We start from the raw sequence: 18,049 nt of genomic DNA on the forward strand, positions 1-18,049 counted from the left end.
AGTAAATCATGTGTTGGTCTCTTTGCTCTAACACATCCAGTCTAATAGGTTTTTGGCTATATCCTCTCCTCGAATCTTCTGAAGAGGTCACTTGCCTGCTTTTCAAATTTGTCATCACTGGAGTAGATACGTCTCATTCGTTAAAGCTGACCCACTGGAATGGCTTTCTTGATCTGAGGGTAATGCTAAGATGTAGCATGCAGGAGAGTATTAGTCCACAGAGGAGAAAAGAAAACCTGGACCGCACATCCACTTGCTATACTTAATCTATTGCGGCTCAGCAAAATAAAATGTACGAACATGAGGTTCTTAGTAAACATTTTAATCAAACTGTATAAGCCCACCTGCCACTTCACGGCGACCTCTTCAACTGAGTCTCTACTCCACCAAGTGTAGTATCCCATGGCAACCAATGCCGCTGCAACACAGCACCCGCAGATGGAGCAAACCAGGAGACCAACAGCACCCATGCTGCCGGTCTAAGCCACCTTGGCTCTGGACCACGTCCCCCCACAGATACAGCACCACAACAACAAAAGGAGAGTATTAGTAGCTGCTTTTTTCTAAATACATCTGTGGATAAGAAGCCGTCACTTTCTCTCTCTATTAGGACATCTAAAAATTCAGCCCAAGATCAACTGTGATTATACATTAGTTTAATGTACAGTGCATTGCAATTCAGATCTTTACAAATTTTCTAGAGATGAGATGTGGAGCCCTGGCAGTTAAACTACGAGCCCTGTGGCATGCTGCCAGATGCACTAGGCATAACGCAGTACCTCAGTTTTACTCCGAGCTATTCTTTAGACAGGTACACTCATGGTATATTCACAGAATATACCATAAATATCTGATAAGCAAGGTTCCCACCTCTGGGACCCCATATTTTGGGATGGTAGTCCCCTGTTTGGCACTCTAGAACAGCTGACATCCACCTGTAACGGCAGGAACCGGAGCTAGCTCCGATCCCTGCCATTAACCCCTTCGATGCAGCAATCGAAAGCGATTGCTGCATCGTAGCGGTTACTAACCGCCCTGACAGGCAATCGGGACTGGCGACTGCTGTTATGGCAACAAGAGACACAATGGTCTCCTGCTCTGCCATTACGGAAGCCGATTTAGGCCCCGCCGGGAGGCGAAGCCTAATCGGCTTGCTGTCAGTGAATGACTGACAGATCTAATACATTGCACTACATAGGTAGTGCAATGTATTAGAAAAAAAAAAATCTGACCGTTGGACCTTCAAGTCCCCTAGTGGGACTTAAGAAAAAGTGTAAAAAAAGTGTAAAAAAAGTGCAAAAAATAAAAGTTTGAAAACAGTAAAAGTTTCAAGTAATCAAATAAAACACAATCCCCCTTTTACTCTTATCAAGTCCTTTATTATTGAAAAATAATAATAAACCATATGTATATGGTATCGCCACGACCGTAACGACCGGAGGTATCAAAATATTATATTATTTATTGCACGCGGTGAACAGCGTAAAAAAAAACCGTAAAAAACGTTACCAGAGTTTCTGTTTTTTGGTCACTTTGCCCTACAAATATTAGAATAAAAAGTGATCAAAAAGTCGCACGTATCCAAAAATGTTACCTATAAAAACTATAGCTCGTCCCGCAAAAAACAAGCCCTCATACACCTCCGTCGACAAAAAAATTAAAAAGTTATGGTTCTCACAACTTGGCGACAGAAAAAATACATTCTTTTTACAAAAGTAATTTTATTGTGCAAAAAGTTGTAAAACATGAAAAAGTTCTATAAATTAGGTATCGCCGGAATCGTACTGACCCGCAGAATAAAGTTAACATGTAATTTATAACGCATGGTGAACGCTGTATAAAAAAAACGAAAAAAGCTGTGCCAGAATTGCGTTTTTTTGTTTACCTGGCATCCCAAAAAATAGGATAAAAGGTGATCAAAAAGTTGCATGTACCCCAAAATTGTACCAATAATAACTACAGCTCGTCCCGCAACAAACCAGCCCTCATACCGCTACGTCTATGAAAAATAAAATTAGTTATGGCTCCAATAAGTCAGGAAATAAAAAAATATGCAGTTGTGCCCGAGGGGAACATTTGTCTGTTTGAAGAGGCGATTTATCAAGGACCTAAAATTAGGGAACCAGGAAAGGGAGGGCCCAAACATATCCGCTGTAAGCGAGGGTGCCCGTATTATACCAGGACAACACTTCCTAGCAAAATTCCCCAAACTGCAAAGGCGCGGAGTGTGGACCAAAAGGGGGATAAGAAAGGACGCCATATATCAGTGCGACACCGGCCTGTGCAGAAATGATTGTGTCACAGTGTAACACACATCTATGGATCATTTTATTGGTTTTTTTTACCCCATTATTATACCACCTGACTATGCCCCTTATATACTCTGCCCGGCTTACATGTACCCCCACATTATAAATGGAAACACAAGTAAGACTCCTAACAAAACTACTACCAAGCAAAATCCACGCTCCAAAAGCCAAATGGCATTTCCTCCCATCTGAACCCTACAGCGTCCCCAAACAGCAAATTCCTTCCACATATATGGCACCGTCATACCCGGGAGAACCCTTTTAGCAATTTTTGGGGTGTGTGTCTCCAGTGGCATAAGCTGGGCACGACATATTTGCCACTGAATGGCATATCTAGGGAAAAATATAAATTTTGAATTTGCACCATCCACAGCGCATTCATTTATGGAAAAGACCTGTGGGGTGAAAATGCTCACTACACCCCTTAATAAATGCCTTGAGGGGTGCAGTTTCCATAATGGGGTCACTTCTCAGGGGTTTATTTTTATTATTTCACATCAGAGCCTCTGCAGTTGTGAACCAATACTTTGTAAATCGCCAAATTAGGCCTCAATTTTACATGGTACGCTTTCACTCCTGAGCCCTGTCATATGTCCAGGCAAAAGATTAGGGCCACATGTAGGGTGTTTCTAAAACCAGGAAACCCAGCATAATAATTAGAGAGCTGTCTTGTTATGGTGGCACAAGCTGGGCACCACATATTGGCATATCTATGGAAAAAAATCCCATTTTGACTCTGCAACATCGAGTGCACACAAATTTCTGCCAATCACCTGCAGGGTTAAAATGCTTACTACACCCCTAGGTAAATGCATTGAGGGGTGTAGTTTCCAAAATGGGGTCACTTTTGGGGGGTTTCCACTGTTTTGGGCCCACAGGCGACCAGAAACCAATCCAGCAACATCTGCGCTCCAAATGGCGGTCCTTCCCTTCTGAGCCCTGCCGTGTGTCCAAACAGCAGTTTATGACCACATATGGGGTATTGCCGTACTCGGGAGAAATTGCTTTACAAATGTTGGGTTCTTTTTTTTCCTTTATTTGTTGCGAAAATGAAAAAATTTGAGCTAAAGCTACGTCTTATTGAAGAAAAAGGATGTTTTTATTTTCACTGCCCAATTCTAATAAATTCTATGAAACATCTGTGAGGTCAAAATGCTCACTACACCCCTAGATGAATTCCTCAAGAGTGGTAGTTTCCTAAATGGTGTCACTTTTTGGGCGTTTTCATTGTTTTTTCCCCTCAGGGGCTTTGTAAATGTGACCATTCCTGCTCAATGTGATCTCCAAAAGCCAAATAGCGCTCTTTCCCTTCTAAGCCACGCCGTGTCTTCAAACAGCCGTTTATTACCACATGTGGGGTATTGTTTTACTCGGGAGAAATTGCTTTACAAATTTTACGGTGCTTTTTCTCCTTCAGTCTTTGTGGAAATGAGAAAAAAATTAGCTAAACCTACATTTTCTTTGAAATAATTTAGATTGTCATTTTCAGGGCCTACTTCCAATAATTTATGCAAAAAACCTGTGGGGTCAAAACACTCACTATACCCCTAGATAATTTCCTCAATGGGTGTAGTTTCCGAAATGGGGTCACTTGTGGGGGTTTTCCACTGTTTTGTCCCCTCAGGGGCTTTGTAAATGTGACATGGCCTCCGCAAACCATTCCTGCTAAATTTGAGCTCCAAAAGCCAAATAGCGCTCTTTCCCTTCTAAGCCCTGCCGTGTCTTCAAACAACCGTTTATTACCACATGTGGGGTATTGTTTTACTCGGGAGAAATTGCTTTACAAATTTTACGGTGCTTTTTCTCCTTTAGTCCTTGTGGAAATGAGAAAAAAAATCGCTAAACCTACATTTTCTTTGAAAAAATGTTGATTTTAATTTTCATGGCCTACTTCCAATAATTTCTGTAAATAACCTGTGCGGTCAAAATGCTCACTGTACCCCTAGATAATTTCCTTGAGGTGTGTAGTTTCCCAGATGGGGTCATATTTGGGGGATTTTGACTGTTTTGGCACCGCAAGAGCCCTTCAAACCTGACATGATGCCTAAAATTTATTCTAACAAAAATAAGGCCCCAAAATCCACTAGGTGCTCCTTTGCTTCTGAGGCCGGTGCTTCAGTCCAGTAGCACGCTAGGGCCACATGTGGGATATTTCCTAAAACTGCAGAAACTGGGCAACAAATATTGAGTTGCATTTCTCTGGTAAAACCTTCTGTGTTATAAAAAAAATTGTATTAAAAATTTATTTCTGCAAAAAAATATGAAATTTGTACATTTCACCTCTACTTTGCTTTAATTCCTGTGAAATGTGTAAAGGGTTAAGACATTTTCTAAATGCTGTTTTGAATACTTTGAGTGGTGAAGTTTTTAAAATGGGGTGACTTTTTGGGGGTTTCTAATATATAAGGCCCACAAAGCCACTTCACAACTGAACTGGTCCCTGTAAAAATGGCCTTTTGAAATTTTCTTGAAAATGTGAGAAATTGCTGCTAAAGTTCTAAGCCTTGTGATGTCATAGAAAAATAAAAGGATGTTCAAAAAACGATACCAATCTAAAGTAGACATATGTGGGATGTTAATTAGCAACAATTTTGTGTGGTATAACTGCCTGTCTTACAAGCAGATACATTTAAATTGTGAAAAATGCTAATTTTTGCAATTTTTCGCTAAATTTTGGTGTTTTTCACAACTAAATACTGAATATATCGAGCAAATTTTGCCAGTAACTTAAAGTCCAATGTGTCACGAGAAAACAATCTCAGAATCGCTTGGATAGGTGAAAGCATTCCGGAGTTATTACCACATAAAGTGAAACATGTCAGATTTGAAAAATGAGGCTCTGTCAGGAAGGTCAAAAGTGGCCAAAGAGGGAAGGGGTTAATTCTATTCATTTTACCAGTTCCTATTGTGCATGTGACTAGATCTGATGCAGTTGTGATCGCAGAGTCCGTCAGGCTATCAAGCCTCCTGAAATCACATTGCGCGTTACATAGAAAAAATACTTTGCTGCTACGTTGCCGCTTTGTGGTGATTCTTGTCTTTATACATTGCACGCAACTGCGAGACCTTTTCAAGTCAATTATCTCAAAGTCATGATCTATGGTCTTTCTAAGAATTTAAAGACAGTCTTTTTTATACCTGTATCATTCTCTCCTTATCTATTTACTGCTGTGACATGTCAGTCATGTTTGTAATGATTGACAGATTGTGTAACTGTGGCAGACATGTGATTGTCTTCCATGGACTGTGATAGTGCTCTGCGCCTTCATTTATGCCGATTGGATGTCTGGCAAGAGCACTGGATTGATAGAGATAGACTTCACACCATTAACAAAGGGCAAACCCATTTGTATTTGTATTGCTGTGATTGATGAACGCCGTGCTCGGTGTGTTAGAGTCTGGAAAATACATTTGTTTATGGCATTATATGTTTATGCAAATTTCCTGCAAGCCATCCCATACCGATTAACACAAGGGAAAATCAAATCCATATAAAATACGACACAGGTTTATGTATCAGACCTGGGTAATGGATATGGCAAGTTACACAAAAAATGTGATTAAAATATAAGATAGCAGGGAGCAGCGACCATGGACTCTGGGTCTTATCCTGTGAAATTGAGTACAAGCATTTTCTAAGTCACAGTTATTTTCAATATAATATACACATAGCTTGAGGGGATTACAGAAATGAATCTAGATGTTTGGCACAAGCTTTATGCACTTTGCATGATGTGAAAGTTTTAAATGGTCCTAAATGCAGACAGTAAACTATATGTCTATCATAGGTGCCATTTAGTAAGATTTAGGTAGTTATTTATCTAATTGCTAGTAGCATACTGGTACGTAAAAGTCAATGTATGATCAACATTTATTGTTTAAAAACTGAACCTGGGTCGCACATGCATTAAATCACATGATAATTTCTCCTCAATTCATACTATGCCCCCCTCTAAATATTTTCGGTTTCAACAAATCCGAATATTTTTAGCTTCCCTGTAACATAAGCATAAGCTTAAAGAGACTCTGTCACCACATTATAAGTGCCCTGTCTCCTACATAAGGAGATGGGCGCTGTAATGTAGGTGACAGTAATGCTTTTTATTAAAAAAAACGATCTTTTTTCACAACGTTAGGAGCGATTTTGGTTTATGCTAATGAGCTTTCTTAATGCCCAAGTGGGCGTACTTTTACTTTCGACCAAGTGGGCGTTGTACAGAGGAGTGCATGACGCTGACCAATCGGCATCATGCACTCCTCTCCATTCATTTACACTGCACTAGCGATATAGTTATATCACTATGTGCATCTACATACACAAGCCCTAACATTACTACAGTGTCCTGATAATGAATACACATGACCTCCAGCCTGGACGTCATGTGTACTCAGAATCCTGACACTTCTGACTCTTTTTTGTGAGATTCCGGCAAGTGAAACCAAATCTCGTTTAGCTCCGTAATCTCGCGAGATTTGGTTTCACTTGCCGGAATCTCACAAAAATGAGTCAGAAGTGTCAGGATTCTGAGTACACATGACGTCCAGGCTGGAGGTCATGTGTATTCATTATCAGGACACTGTAGTAATGTTAGGGCTTGTGTATGAGGCTGCACATAGCGATATATCTATATCGCTAGTGCAGTGTAAATGAATGGAGAGGAGTGCATGATGCCGATTGGTCAGCGTCATACACTCCTCTGTACAACGCCCACTTGGTCGAAAGTAAAAATACGCCCACTTGGGCATTAAGAAAGCTCATTAGCATAAACCAAAATCGCTCCTAACGTTGTGAAAAAAGATAGTTTTTTTAAATAAAAAGCATTACTGTCACCTACATTACAGCGCCGATCTCCTTATGTAGGAGATAGGGCACTTATAAAGTGGTGACAGAGCCTCTTTAACTCTAAAACGGCTTTTGAAAATATATTTTATAATAATTCGGATGAATCAAGCAACATATCTACTTAATATAAATAATTTATTTCCCATGACAAAGTATATGATATTCGATGATACAAGGAGGATCTAGGAAAATCTCTTGCTTTTGAGGACTGGCAGGATATGACTGAATCTACTGCTAATTTGAGAAGTTTGGGGAAAAAATGGATTTTCCCTGGCGCTGCTAACTGGTATCTACTGCTAAGCTGTCTATCAATACAGCCCTAACAGAGTCCAGTTATAAACTTCTCATGAGATGGTATTTAACTGCTCAGAGGCTGGCACAGATTTCCTGGGTCCTCCTCCCGATGTTTCAGGGGTTGTGCAGACGAGGGTTAACCGCTGCTTATCTGGTGGGCTTGCCCCAGAGTATACCGCTTCTGGATATGCTTTTATTATCTTGTACAATCGGTGACACACATCTCCCTCAGTAAATCCTCCTGGGAAGTATTACTAAATAAACCTGTTCCCGATATCCCCAAACATACTCAACAATTAATCTTATTTAATCTTATTTATGTTCCTGGTTGCCAGAATCACGATAGCGGGGACATGGAAGGCTCCTTTGATTAGCTAAGATTGTGTAAAACTGAAGTTATCCTGTTTTTATCATGGTCAATGAGAAACTTTCAGCTTTATTAAGTCATTTGTTATTATGTGGTCCACCTTGCTATGTTTTCTTTGTTGATTTTATTATTGTTCTTTATTATTATGTTAATATATATTTCACATATTCCTTAAATAAACATGATTAAATCAAAACAGTAACATTTTCATTGCAGAAATATGAGGCTTTGCAAACTTGGTTAAAAAGCTTTGTTCTAGATATTTATTATTTTTGTATTAACAATAAAAACTTTTGTATGTTCTTCCATTGTAAAGTTAAAATTACTATTTAATAATAATAAAAAACAATCCGAATGGAGCTGTGGTCTTGATTGTGTATGTAGTATAGAATCTGATGGCCTGAGTGAAAGACTGTTATAAAAACTGGCAACATATTCCATTTAAATCCCAACCTTAATATCCAGGGCCGGCCTTAGGATAGATGGTGCCCCATGCAAAATTATCCCTTGGTGCCCCACCCCATCATAAAAAAAATGCCCTATAAAAAAGTATAATGCCCCCCACAGTATAATGCCCTATATAGTGCCCCCACAAAGTATAATTCCCCTTTAGTGCCCCCCATACAGTATAATATTTAATAATATATTATCACCCCTTTAAGGACACAGCATTTTGTCCTCTAATTGTGCCCACACAGTATTATGCCCCCTAAGGGCCACACACTATATTTCCCCTGTAGTGCCCCTACACAGTGTAATGTCCGCTTAGTGGCCTCCACACAGGGTAATGAATGTCCCCTCCCCTGTGTTCTGAAACACAAGCAGGGGAAGGGAGCCAGCGCAGCGCCCCCTTTCACATGCTGGCGTGATGCACCCTGTGCAATGGCACAGGTCGGACACCCCTAAGGCCGGCCCTGTTAATATCCTCAATAAAATTGAACATTGCCAAAATCTAAATGTAGCTATCACGCAAATAACAATAAGTGTGTTCTGCAACATCTAGATGTTCATCTGTTACTGTAAACCAGAAGATCGTTCTGTATGTCTAAAACTAACATACATCTAATAGTTTGTCAGAATGGCAAACAATAACTCCTTCTTTGTGAGGCAATGTGGTAGCATAAGGAGGAAAAACCTGGAAAAAAATTCTTAAGATGTAATGATCGTTAGAAAGATCAGAATTGTCTTTTCTACAATATCGCTGTGGTTGTTTATGGAAGTCCACCCTGAAGAATAAAGTATTGATCAATTTAAATGTAATTTTTGAGAATTTTTATATATATACATATATATATATATATATATATATATATATATATATATATATATATATATATATATATATATATACATAGCCTAATATTTACCTTTTATAACATATACTGAAAACCCAAACAGAAGATAGGAAACTCTGTTAGCCAAATTGGCAATCGGCCAACTTTACTGATATGTTATTTTAGGTCTAGGTGTCCTCATGTTTTCCTTCTCCCTCTTGTAGTAGCAGAATTCCTGATATGATTGGTTCCCTATTTCAGGAACATAATCTTCGTCTGTCATTTTACACTGATAGATCTAAGTATGTAATTGCTTTTATTTTATATTATACTGTGTGCATTAGAGAAGAATAAAATAATAGAGAATTTAAAAACCGCATGCATTTAGAATAGAAAGATTTTTAGAGAGTATTTAGAGGTACTTAGCATATTGTTTACAAGACCCTTTTGTCTTTTTTTTTTTTTTTTTTTAATATACAGATTTGGTCCACAGTAGTATGTAGAGACTTTGTGTCTTGTATGAAAAAAAAAAAAAAAAAAGCTTTCACTCCTGCTACTAGAGGCATTTAGAAAATTAATCCATCTGAAGCATTTGTTCTGAAAATGCAATGCATTATTTTTATTACAGTCTTCACTTTCCATCCCAAAGTTTCAAAATCCACTCTATGTACATTTAATAGGTCTGACAAGCATCGAGGTTTAGTGCTACAAATGAGAGATAACTGTATACTGGGCTTATATTTTATCGCCATTTACTTTTGCGATTCTGAAATGCTGCAATTTTCTAAAATTATGTATAGTATGTGTTCATGGTATGTTTCAATTTGCACGTCTAATGTGCTAGGTCTTCCTGGGCAAAAGTCAGCGAGCTGGGGAATGATTATGAAAAGGCGCAGTACAATACTACAAAATTAGTTCTAGTCTGTTCAACTAAAATCATTTTTCGATTGTGTCCTGCAGATGTAGGCATTCAGTCCAGTGTCTTGGGGTCCCTTGCTACAAATGTGTTCTGTAATGGATAGGCTGACACAGGGAAGCTGAATATGGTTTAGAAACGCATTGCATCTAAAAACAACAACATAGTACCGCTTTGTTCACACAATGCCCTTTTTGTATGTGCTTTTTTATAAAAAAAAAATACAGAGCAAAACTACAGCCTTATACTTCTCTCTTTTGTATGCAATTTTTACTTTATTAAAAAAGAAAAAAAGCCTACAAAAACTGCACAAAAAATTGTGATGAAAAGGACTAAGGCACAATTATCAATAATGTTGTAAAAATGACACTTTACAAAGGTAGAACAATCGTTTAACTTGGTGGTAAACCACATGCAATTGAAATTGTAGATAATTTTTTTTCCTTTAGCGGCATTGTAAATTGTAAAGCTGCAATTTTTAGTACAGTTTTTGTAGACTTTTTTCCTTTTTCATTATTCAGGCGCATTCAAGATAAACACTTTAGGACAGATTGATCACTGTCTACTAAATTTAACATAGTAAGTGTGGCACAAGTGCGCCATATTAATATTTTTAACATTTGTCGAGGTATGATAGAGTTGGGTGTGGCTAGTTAGACGCAAACATACCATGCATAACAATGGAATTGTGTTCTTTGTAAATGGAGCACATATATTGTAGATCTCAACCGGGGGTTAGAAGAAGTGAAAATTTACTTAGCTGTTCCTCCTGCAATAACGGGTAATCATCAGTCACTGGGTAACCTACTTTTGGACATTTTCAATTTATTTGAGGAGCAGAGGAGATTGTCCAGTATTAAATTAATAGAGGTAAACATTGTGAAAATAATGTTGGAAAGGTTAATATATACATTTATGTTTTTAATTTAAAAAAAGTATAGATACATTTTCCTCTCTCTTTATATTCACTCATGGATAATCTTTTGTGTTTTAGGGTCTTTTATGATGGTGAATACAACCGGAAAACGTGTTGGACAGAAGGCTGTCCTGCTCTTACCTCAACTGAAAGAGAATGACACACACTGCATTGACTTTCATTACTTTGTGTCCAGCAAGAGTGGAGCCCTTCCTGGATCTATGAACATTTATGTGACAGTGAACAATGGGGAAAAGGGGAGCTCAATCTGGAATATATCGGGAATAGCAACAGGCACATGGAACCGAGCAGAACTGGCAATAAGCACCTTCTGGCCTAATTTCTACCAGGTATAATAGAATACTTATTTCAGCAATAATGGTGCTGTCAGCTTTTAGACTTACATACACAAAAGGAAAGAAAAAATACATAAAGTATAAGAATTTGGTATATTTAGCAAGCACAACGCTCTGTTTTGTTAGATCAATGCACAAGGATTAGTCTTTAATTTCTGCAGATTGGTACCTCAATATGTATGTTAAAATAATTATGAACATTATTACGTATATGACATTAGCCTCACTGAGCATATAGCCATAATCATCACGTAATTTAAAATACTACTGAATTTTATGAAAAAAAGATATTGGTGAGAACTATAGATATATCTTTGCATCTGATTTTATAAAACATTTTATGTGCTAATAAGTGTCCATTTCAATTCGATTTTTGCTTACTTTACAGTAATGTTTTATTCAAATTCCTATAAGTACAGTTTCTAGTATTTATTACAGAGTTACTATTACTGTTGTCTTGGCACTAGCATGTTAGTATAGTTGGTCCATCAACAAGCAATACCTTCATTTTAATAATTATTAAAATTAAGCTATTGTACAGGGTGGGCCATTTATACGGATACACCTAAATAAAATGGGAATGGTTGGTGATATTAACTTCCTGTTTGTGGCACATTAGTATATGGGAGGGGGGAAACTTTTCAAGCTGGGTGTTGACCATGGCGGCCATTTTGAAGTCGGCCATTTTGTATCCAACTTTAGTTTTTTCAATGGGAAGAGGGTCATGTGACACATCAAACTTATCGAGAATTTCACAAGAAAAACAATGGTGTGCTTGGTTTTAACATTACTTTATTCTTTCATGAGTTATTTACAAGTTTCGGACCACTTATAAAATGTGTTCAAAGTGCTGCCCATTGTGTTGGATTGTCAGTGCAACCCTCTTCTCCCACTCTTCACACACTGATAGCAACACCGCAGAAGAAATGCTAGCACAGGCTTCCAGTATCCGTAGTTTCAGTTGCTGCACATCTCGTATCTTCACAGCATAGACAATTGCCTTCAGATGATCCCAAAGATAAAAGTCTAAGGGGGTCAGATCGGGAGGCATTTCTTCTGCGGTGTTGCTATCAGTGTGTGAAGAGTGGGAGAAGAGGGTTGCATTGACAATCCAACACAATGGGCAGCACTTTGAACACATTTTATAAGTGGTCAGAAACTTGTAAATAACTCATGAAAGAATAAAGTAACGTTAAAACCAAGCACACCATTATTTTTCTTGTGAAATTCTCGATAAGTTTGATGTGTCACATGACCCTCTTCCCATTGAAAAAACTAAAGTTGGATACAAAATGGCCGACTTAAAAATGGCCGCCATGGTCAACACCCAGCTTGAAAAGTTTCCCCCCTCCCATATACTAATGTGCCACAAACAGGAAGTTAATATCACCAACCATTCCCATTTTATTTAGGTGTATCCATATAAATGGCCCACCCTGTACAATTAAATATTGGAAACAACAATTTTACCTTTTAAAATAGCTGGAGAACCAAAAGTTGCAAGTTACAAAGTACAAATCTGGGAACATATGAAATGTCACACTGGAAAGACATGCTTTACCGCTACTTCACAGGTTTTATGCACTTATAATCTCCCCTAAAATAGACAAATCTTGTAAAAATAAGAAAAAGCGCCAAAGACCCTCCTGTTTTCTGTGGGTACGATGGAGTGGTATTTCTCCTAGCTTACAAATTTATATAATGATAACTCTGATATGGCCCAGTTCCTGCAGGCCGTGGCTGCCACACTTCTCGATTCTCAATTCTCACTTCCCAAACTCATAGTCCCTCCACAACACTTACAGAGGAGCCTGGTTCATCTTACTTTTCTTCCCTATGCACTGTGGCTTATTGTCTTCCTAAACGAGACCACCAACACTCAAATCCACACAACATGACATCTCATCCCGCCTTTTAATTAGCCAGCTGTGTGGAGGATGCCTAGAAAGTACAAGCTGCACATCACGGGATGTCACCATAAAAGACTTCTCCAGCGACATAAGTAAACGCTGAATTTCAGGGTATACCACTTTTAAGCCCTTGGATCTGAATCCAGACATGACAAAGTTTTGCATTTCTCTTCAGCCAATTGTAAACCATATAATTAGTAAACTCCTATCACTTCTTTAAATTAGTCTACATCAAAAGACGATGTGGACAAGGGCTGCTTACATATTTTATAAATAATAGGTTGGCCTTAGTCCGTCAGCACAGACTCTAGCTATTACTTGACTTGACTTATCCCAGAAAATATTGCCCATTTGGCATTTTGCCTCTTTGATCTTTGGGTTTTGGCCCCTCACTATTTTCTTGTAGCAATGGGGTGTCCCTTATATATGCAGGGATCCCTTATGTCAAACATGGAGCAAGAGTGTGCACCGTGTCCTACCAGACTTGGATTTCTTTTTACAGGAACCCCATCACCCTTAAAACTACTTTCCCACGTCCAAGTGCATTATGTACACTTTGTGCAATTCATACAATACATTTGGATATTTCCTAGTAGAATGTGCACTAAACCATGCTGGCACATTGTTGGTTTACTTTGTATGCTTCTCCCTGTGTCACAAAATTCAATAAAAGATCAAATTAATTTAAAAAAAATCTGGGACAATCAAGCAAAGTACATGAAGCGTTGAAGTCAAACAAATATGAAATACTACTGTAGGGGAGAAATCCTGACATACAGATAACCCTTCATGAACACAATAAAACTAGGGTAAAGAGATTCAATTTAGTAAAAAAATATCCAACATTTTTGTATTTTGTTTTACCCATTTTACATATTTAAATACAGGTTTCCCTTTAAGAACGTGTATGATGTTATTTTCTACAACAAGAAATCCCAATAAATGTTCTCAGAGTGGGAGTTTGTGAATGTCTTTTACATTTAACCGCTCTCAAACATATAATTAAAATAGAAGCTCGTGTGAACTGTAAGCCACCGTCCCCATTACACTAATCATTGCCGCTTCTTCTGCATGTCCCGTATACAGGACCATTCTGAGAGCATAACAATTTGCCGGATAATTATCATCTGCAGCAATTTAAGATGGAAATTATCCAGTGATTAGGCACAAACTCAGTATCTAATTAATGGCAACTTTTATTTGGCCACCGTATATTATTTCATTTTACATAAAAGAGAAAGTACCATCAAGTGTTTCACTGTTATCTATAGTGCAAATGCAGGAATTAAATGAGTGTAGTTTATGTTTTCACGATCTTGATTATAAATCATATAAACATAATTATACGTGTGGTAAATATTTGTTGCTTTGCTAAATGAAAGATTGTAAACAGTCATTTCTACCTGATCTGAGTTTGATGCTGCCGAAATAGAAAAAGTTTTACCGTTTTTAAGAACAAAATGTGTTCCTGCTACGTAAAAATAATAATTTGCTTTAGGCTAGGGCTCAACGCCACACTTTTGGTTGTGCAACGGTCGCCATAAATTGGGTGTTACCGTTACTGCTAGAATTCTTTTGATTGTTGCAACTTTTGCCCTGTATTAAAACATTGAGGTTGCACGGTGGTTTACTACGCCCATTGCATGACCGAGAGCCTCCATAGAGCCCTAGCCTTAGGGACTAATGATCATGTTATCCGCAATACCTGACAATATCTTCTAAAATGTTTATAGTTATTAAAGATAGATATGAGATAAGTAGACAGGTAGATGAATCTAAATAAAATCAACCTGGTCTTGTTGGACATATTTGGATCTCCCACTATGAGACATCTAGTAAAGCTATGGTGTGGTAAGATGAAAGGGACTAAAAAGCATACACAGAAATACTGCGGGCATAGGAAACAGAATTGCTAATAAGCCCTAAACAGCTGTATACATGTTGCAATAACTGACTATATAAGTAATACACAGGGACAAAATGGAATGTTTGCAGGGCTCTGCCAGGTATCATATGGTGAGTAATAAACCTTTTGGTTTTTCAAAAAAATAAATTGCAATAGAGTGATGACAAATCCCCAGTGCCTTATGGACGCCATGTCATGTCATTTTTCTGTTCAGAGTTTTCTGCTTCCTTTCATCCTGCCACACCATAACCTGACTGTTTATTATCCTGTCTGGTTTGGTTGCTCGCCAAGATCTACTGCAAAGAATAATGGTTTCCATCTCGTGTACTGATGAGTAACTTGTCGTGCTCGTGTTTTTGATCGAGTAAAACATTCTGCTTCAAATTATGGAAGATGATACCAAGATAAAGTATAATGAGTAAATGTGATATTTTTACTAGGGCTTTCAAGAAGGATGTGAACTGAAACTTAAACATTATATTTGGTATTAGGGTATGTTCACACGGCAGCGTCCGTAACGGCTGAAATGAAGGGGCTGTTTTCAGGAGAAAACAGCCCCGTCATTTCAGCCGTAACGGCATGTGCAGGCGCTTGAACGCCGCGTCCATTACGGACGTAACTGGAGCTGGTTTTCCATGGAGTCCATGGAAAACAGCTCGATTTACGTCTGAAGAAGTGACATGACACTTCTTTGGCGCAGGCGTCTATTTACGCGCCGTCTTTTGACAGCGACGCGTAAATATACGCCTCGTGTGAACAGACAAACGTCAGCCCATTGCTTTCAATGGGCAGATGTTTGTCAACGCTTTCAAGCCGTAATTTTGGATGTAATTCGGGGGTTAAAACGCCCGAATTACGTCCGTAAATAGGCCGTGTGAACATACCCTTACACTCAACCACTGTTATATTGGATGCATTGAGCCTCTTGAATTTTGAGGGAACTCCATACTTTGCTACAAGTTTATATTTATATGGATAGGGAATGCATTGTTTCGTTTAGAGAGGGAACAATATTTCCATTACTCCTGAAAAGTGACATGTAGTCTTTGGGCTCTTGGTTGGGTGGGTTATGATAAGGTTCAGCATGTCCAGCACATACAGCCGGGGAAACTTGTGAGGATGAAAGCTAATTTTGCTCTTCAGTGATGCAGGGAGGATCATTGCTGTGCTACGTTGATTCACGGCTTCCTGTTTGGCACATATCTGATGAATAACCTCATGTAAAGCATCTCTCAAAGAGGCACTCATCCTAACCAAGTGTCGATGAAGTCAAGCACCACTTTCACACTGTTGTTGAGCTGATATTTTCTGTATATATGTGATAAATAAGTATTACCTGAGCACAGACAGAGAGATTTTTAAAGATAGAATGACAGTAAAACACACCATGGCTTTGTTTTTAATTTGCATTGATCTTTTATTTGTTTTTTATTTTTTTTATGTTTTTTTAGTGCACTTCTTTTATTTGTATTACTCTTTTTACTTTTAGGCTATGTTCACACTGAGTTTTTTTGCAGGCGGAATTTCTGCCTCAAAATTCCGTTTGGAAGTTTGAGGCAGATTTTCCTCTCCCTGCATGCCGATTTTCGCGGCATTTTTCGCAGCGTTTTTTGCCCGCGGCCATTGAGTGCCGTGGGCAGAAAATGCCGCAAAATACGCTTTCTCTGCCTCCTATTGAAGTCAATGGGAGGTCAGAGGCGTAAACGCCCGAAGATAGGGCATGTCGCTTCTTTATCCCACGAGGCGGTTTTACCGCTCGAGGGAAAAAGACGCCTCCACCTCCCATTGAAATCAATGGGAGGAATTTTTGGGCCATTTTTGATGAGTTTTTTGGCGCGGTTTCCGCGTCAAAAAAACTCAGTGTGAACATAGCCTTACTACTGTTACTAATATTACAATGTCAGAAAACACGTTTGGAGGACATGATAATTTCATATTTAATTTTTCTGCACTAACCAGTTAAAGCGTAGCTAACTTTTCAGGTGACTTTTTAAAATAAGCTGTCATATGTGTGTACATGAGGAATAACACTATATCTGGTCATTATATGACTTGTATTCTGCATTTATTTTTTTTTAGCAGTTTTCCCCTCTGCAGGCTCAATCTCTCTCTGTTGTCTCTGAGCCAGTGGTGGCCAGAGTGTAAGGGTATGTTCACACGGCAGCCTCCGTTACGGCTGAAATTACGCGGCTGTTTTCAGGAGAAAACAGCTCCGTAATTTCAGCCGTAATGGCATGTTGAGGTGCTTTTCGCTGCGTCCATTACGGACATAAATGGAGCTGTTTTTCCATGGAGTCAATGGAAAACGGCTCCATTTACGCCTGAAGAAGTGACAAGTACTTCTTTGACGCGGGCGTCTTTTTTACGCCCCGCCTTTTGATAGCGGGGCATAAAAAATAATGATCGTCGGAACAGAACATCGTAAGACCCATTCAAATGAATGGGCAGATGTTTGCCGACGCTATTGAGGCGCATTTTCGGACGTAATTCGGGGCTAAAACGCCCGAATTACGTCCGTAAATAGTGTGTGTGAACCCAGCCTAATGGTTATTATGTCTCCTATACACAGCACACATAGAGAAGAGAAGATCCTGCTCTATCTATCTATCTATCTATCTATCTATCTATCTATCTATCTATCTATCTATCTATCTATCTATCTATCACTTTATTACATGAGTGCTGTTTCAATTAATTATATTTAGTACTATCTATCTATCTATCTATCTATCTATCTATCTATCTATCTATCTATCTATCTATCTATCTATCTATCTATCTATCTATCTATCTATCTATCTATCACATTATCCCAGAAATAAATCCTGCAGCACTCCAGTAGTAAAGAAGAAAAAAGTGTGGTTTATTGTGCCAACATGGCAAGTGCAACATTTCCGTCCCACATTGGGACCTTTTTCAGATTCTGACGTGGATTTCGGAATGGATTCTGTGCAGAAA

At 38.5% G+C, this 18,049-nt stretch overlaps 1 protein-coding gene across 4 annotated transcripts in view; it reads left to right on the top strand.

Annotated features, from left to right (window-relative positions):
* The window catches only part of PTPRM (protein tyrosine phosphatase receptor type M), a 748,757-nt gene that overhangs the window by 205,180 nt on the left and 525,528 nt on the right, over positions 1 to 18,049 (top strand). For all 4 annotated transcript variants that reach the window (XM_075826409.1, XM_075826410.1, XM_075826411.1 and 1 more), the window contains exon 3: positions 10,998 to 11,269. In XM_075826409.1, coding sequence (XP_075682524.1) covers positions 10,998 to 11,269 — 272 coding nt within the window. The remainder of the gene's footprint in view (positions 1 to 10,997; positions 11,270 to 18,049) is intronic.

This window comes from Rhinoderma darwinii, chromosome 5 (assembly GCF_050947455.1).
Source record: "Rhinoderma darwinii isolate aRhiDar2 chromosome 5, aRhiDar2.hap1, whole genome shotgun sequence".
NCBI classification, from domain to species: Eukaryota; Metazoa; Chordata; class Amphibia; order Anura; family Rhinodermatidae; genus Rhinoderma; species Rhinoderma darwinii.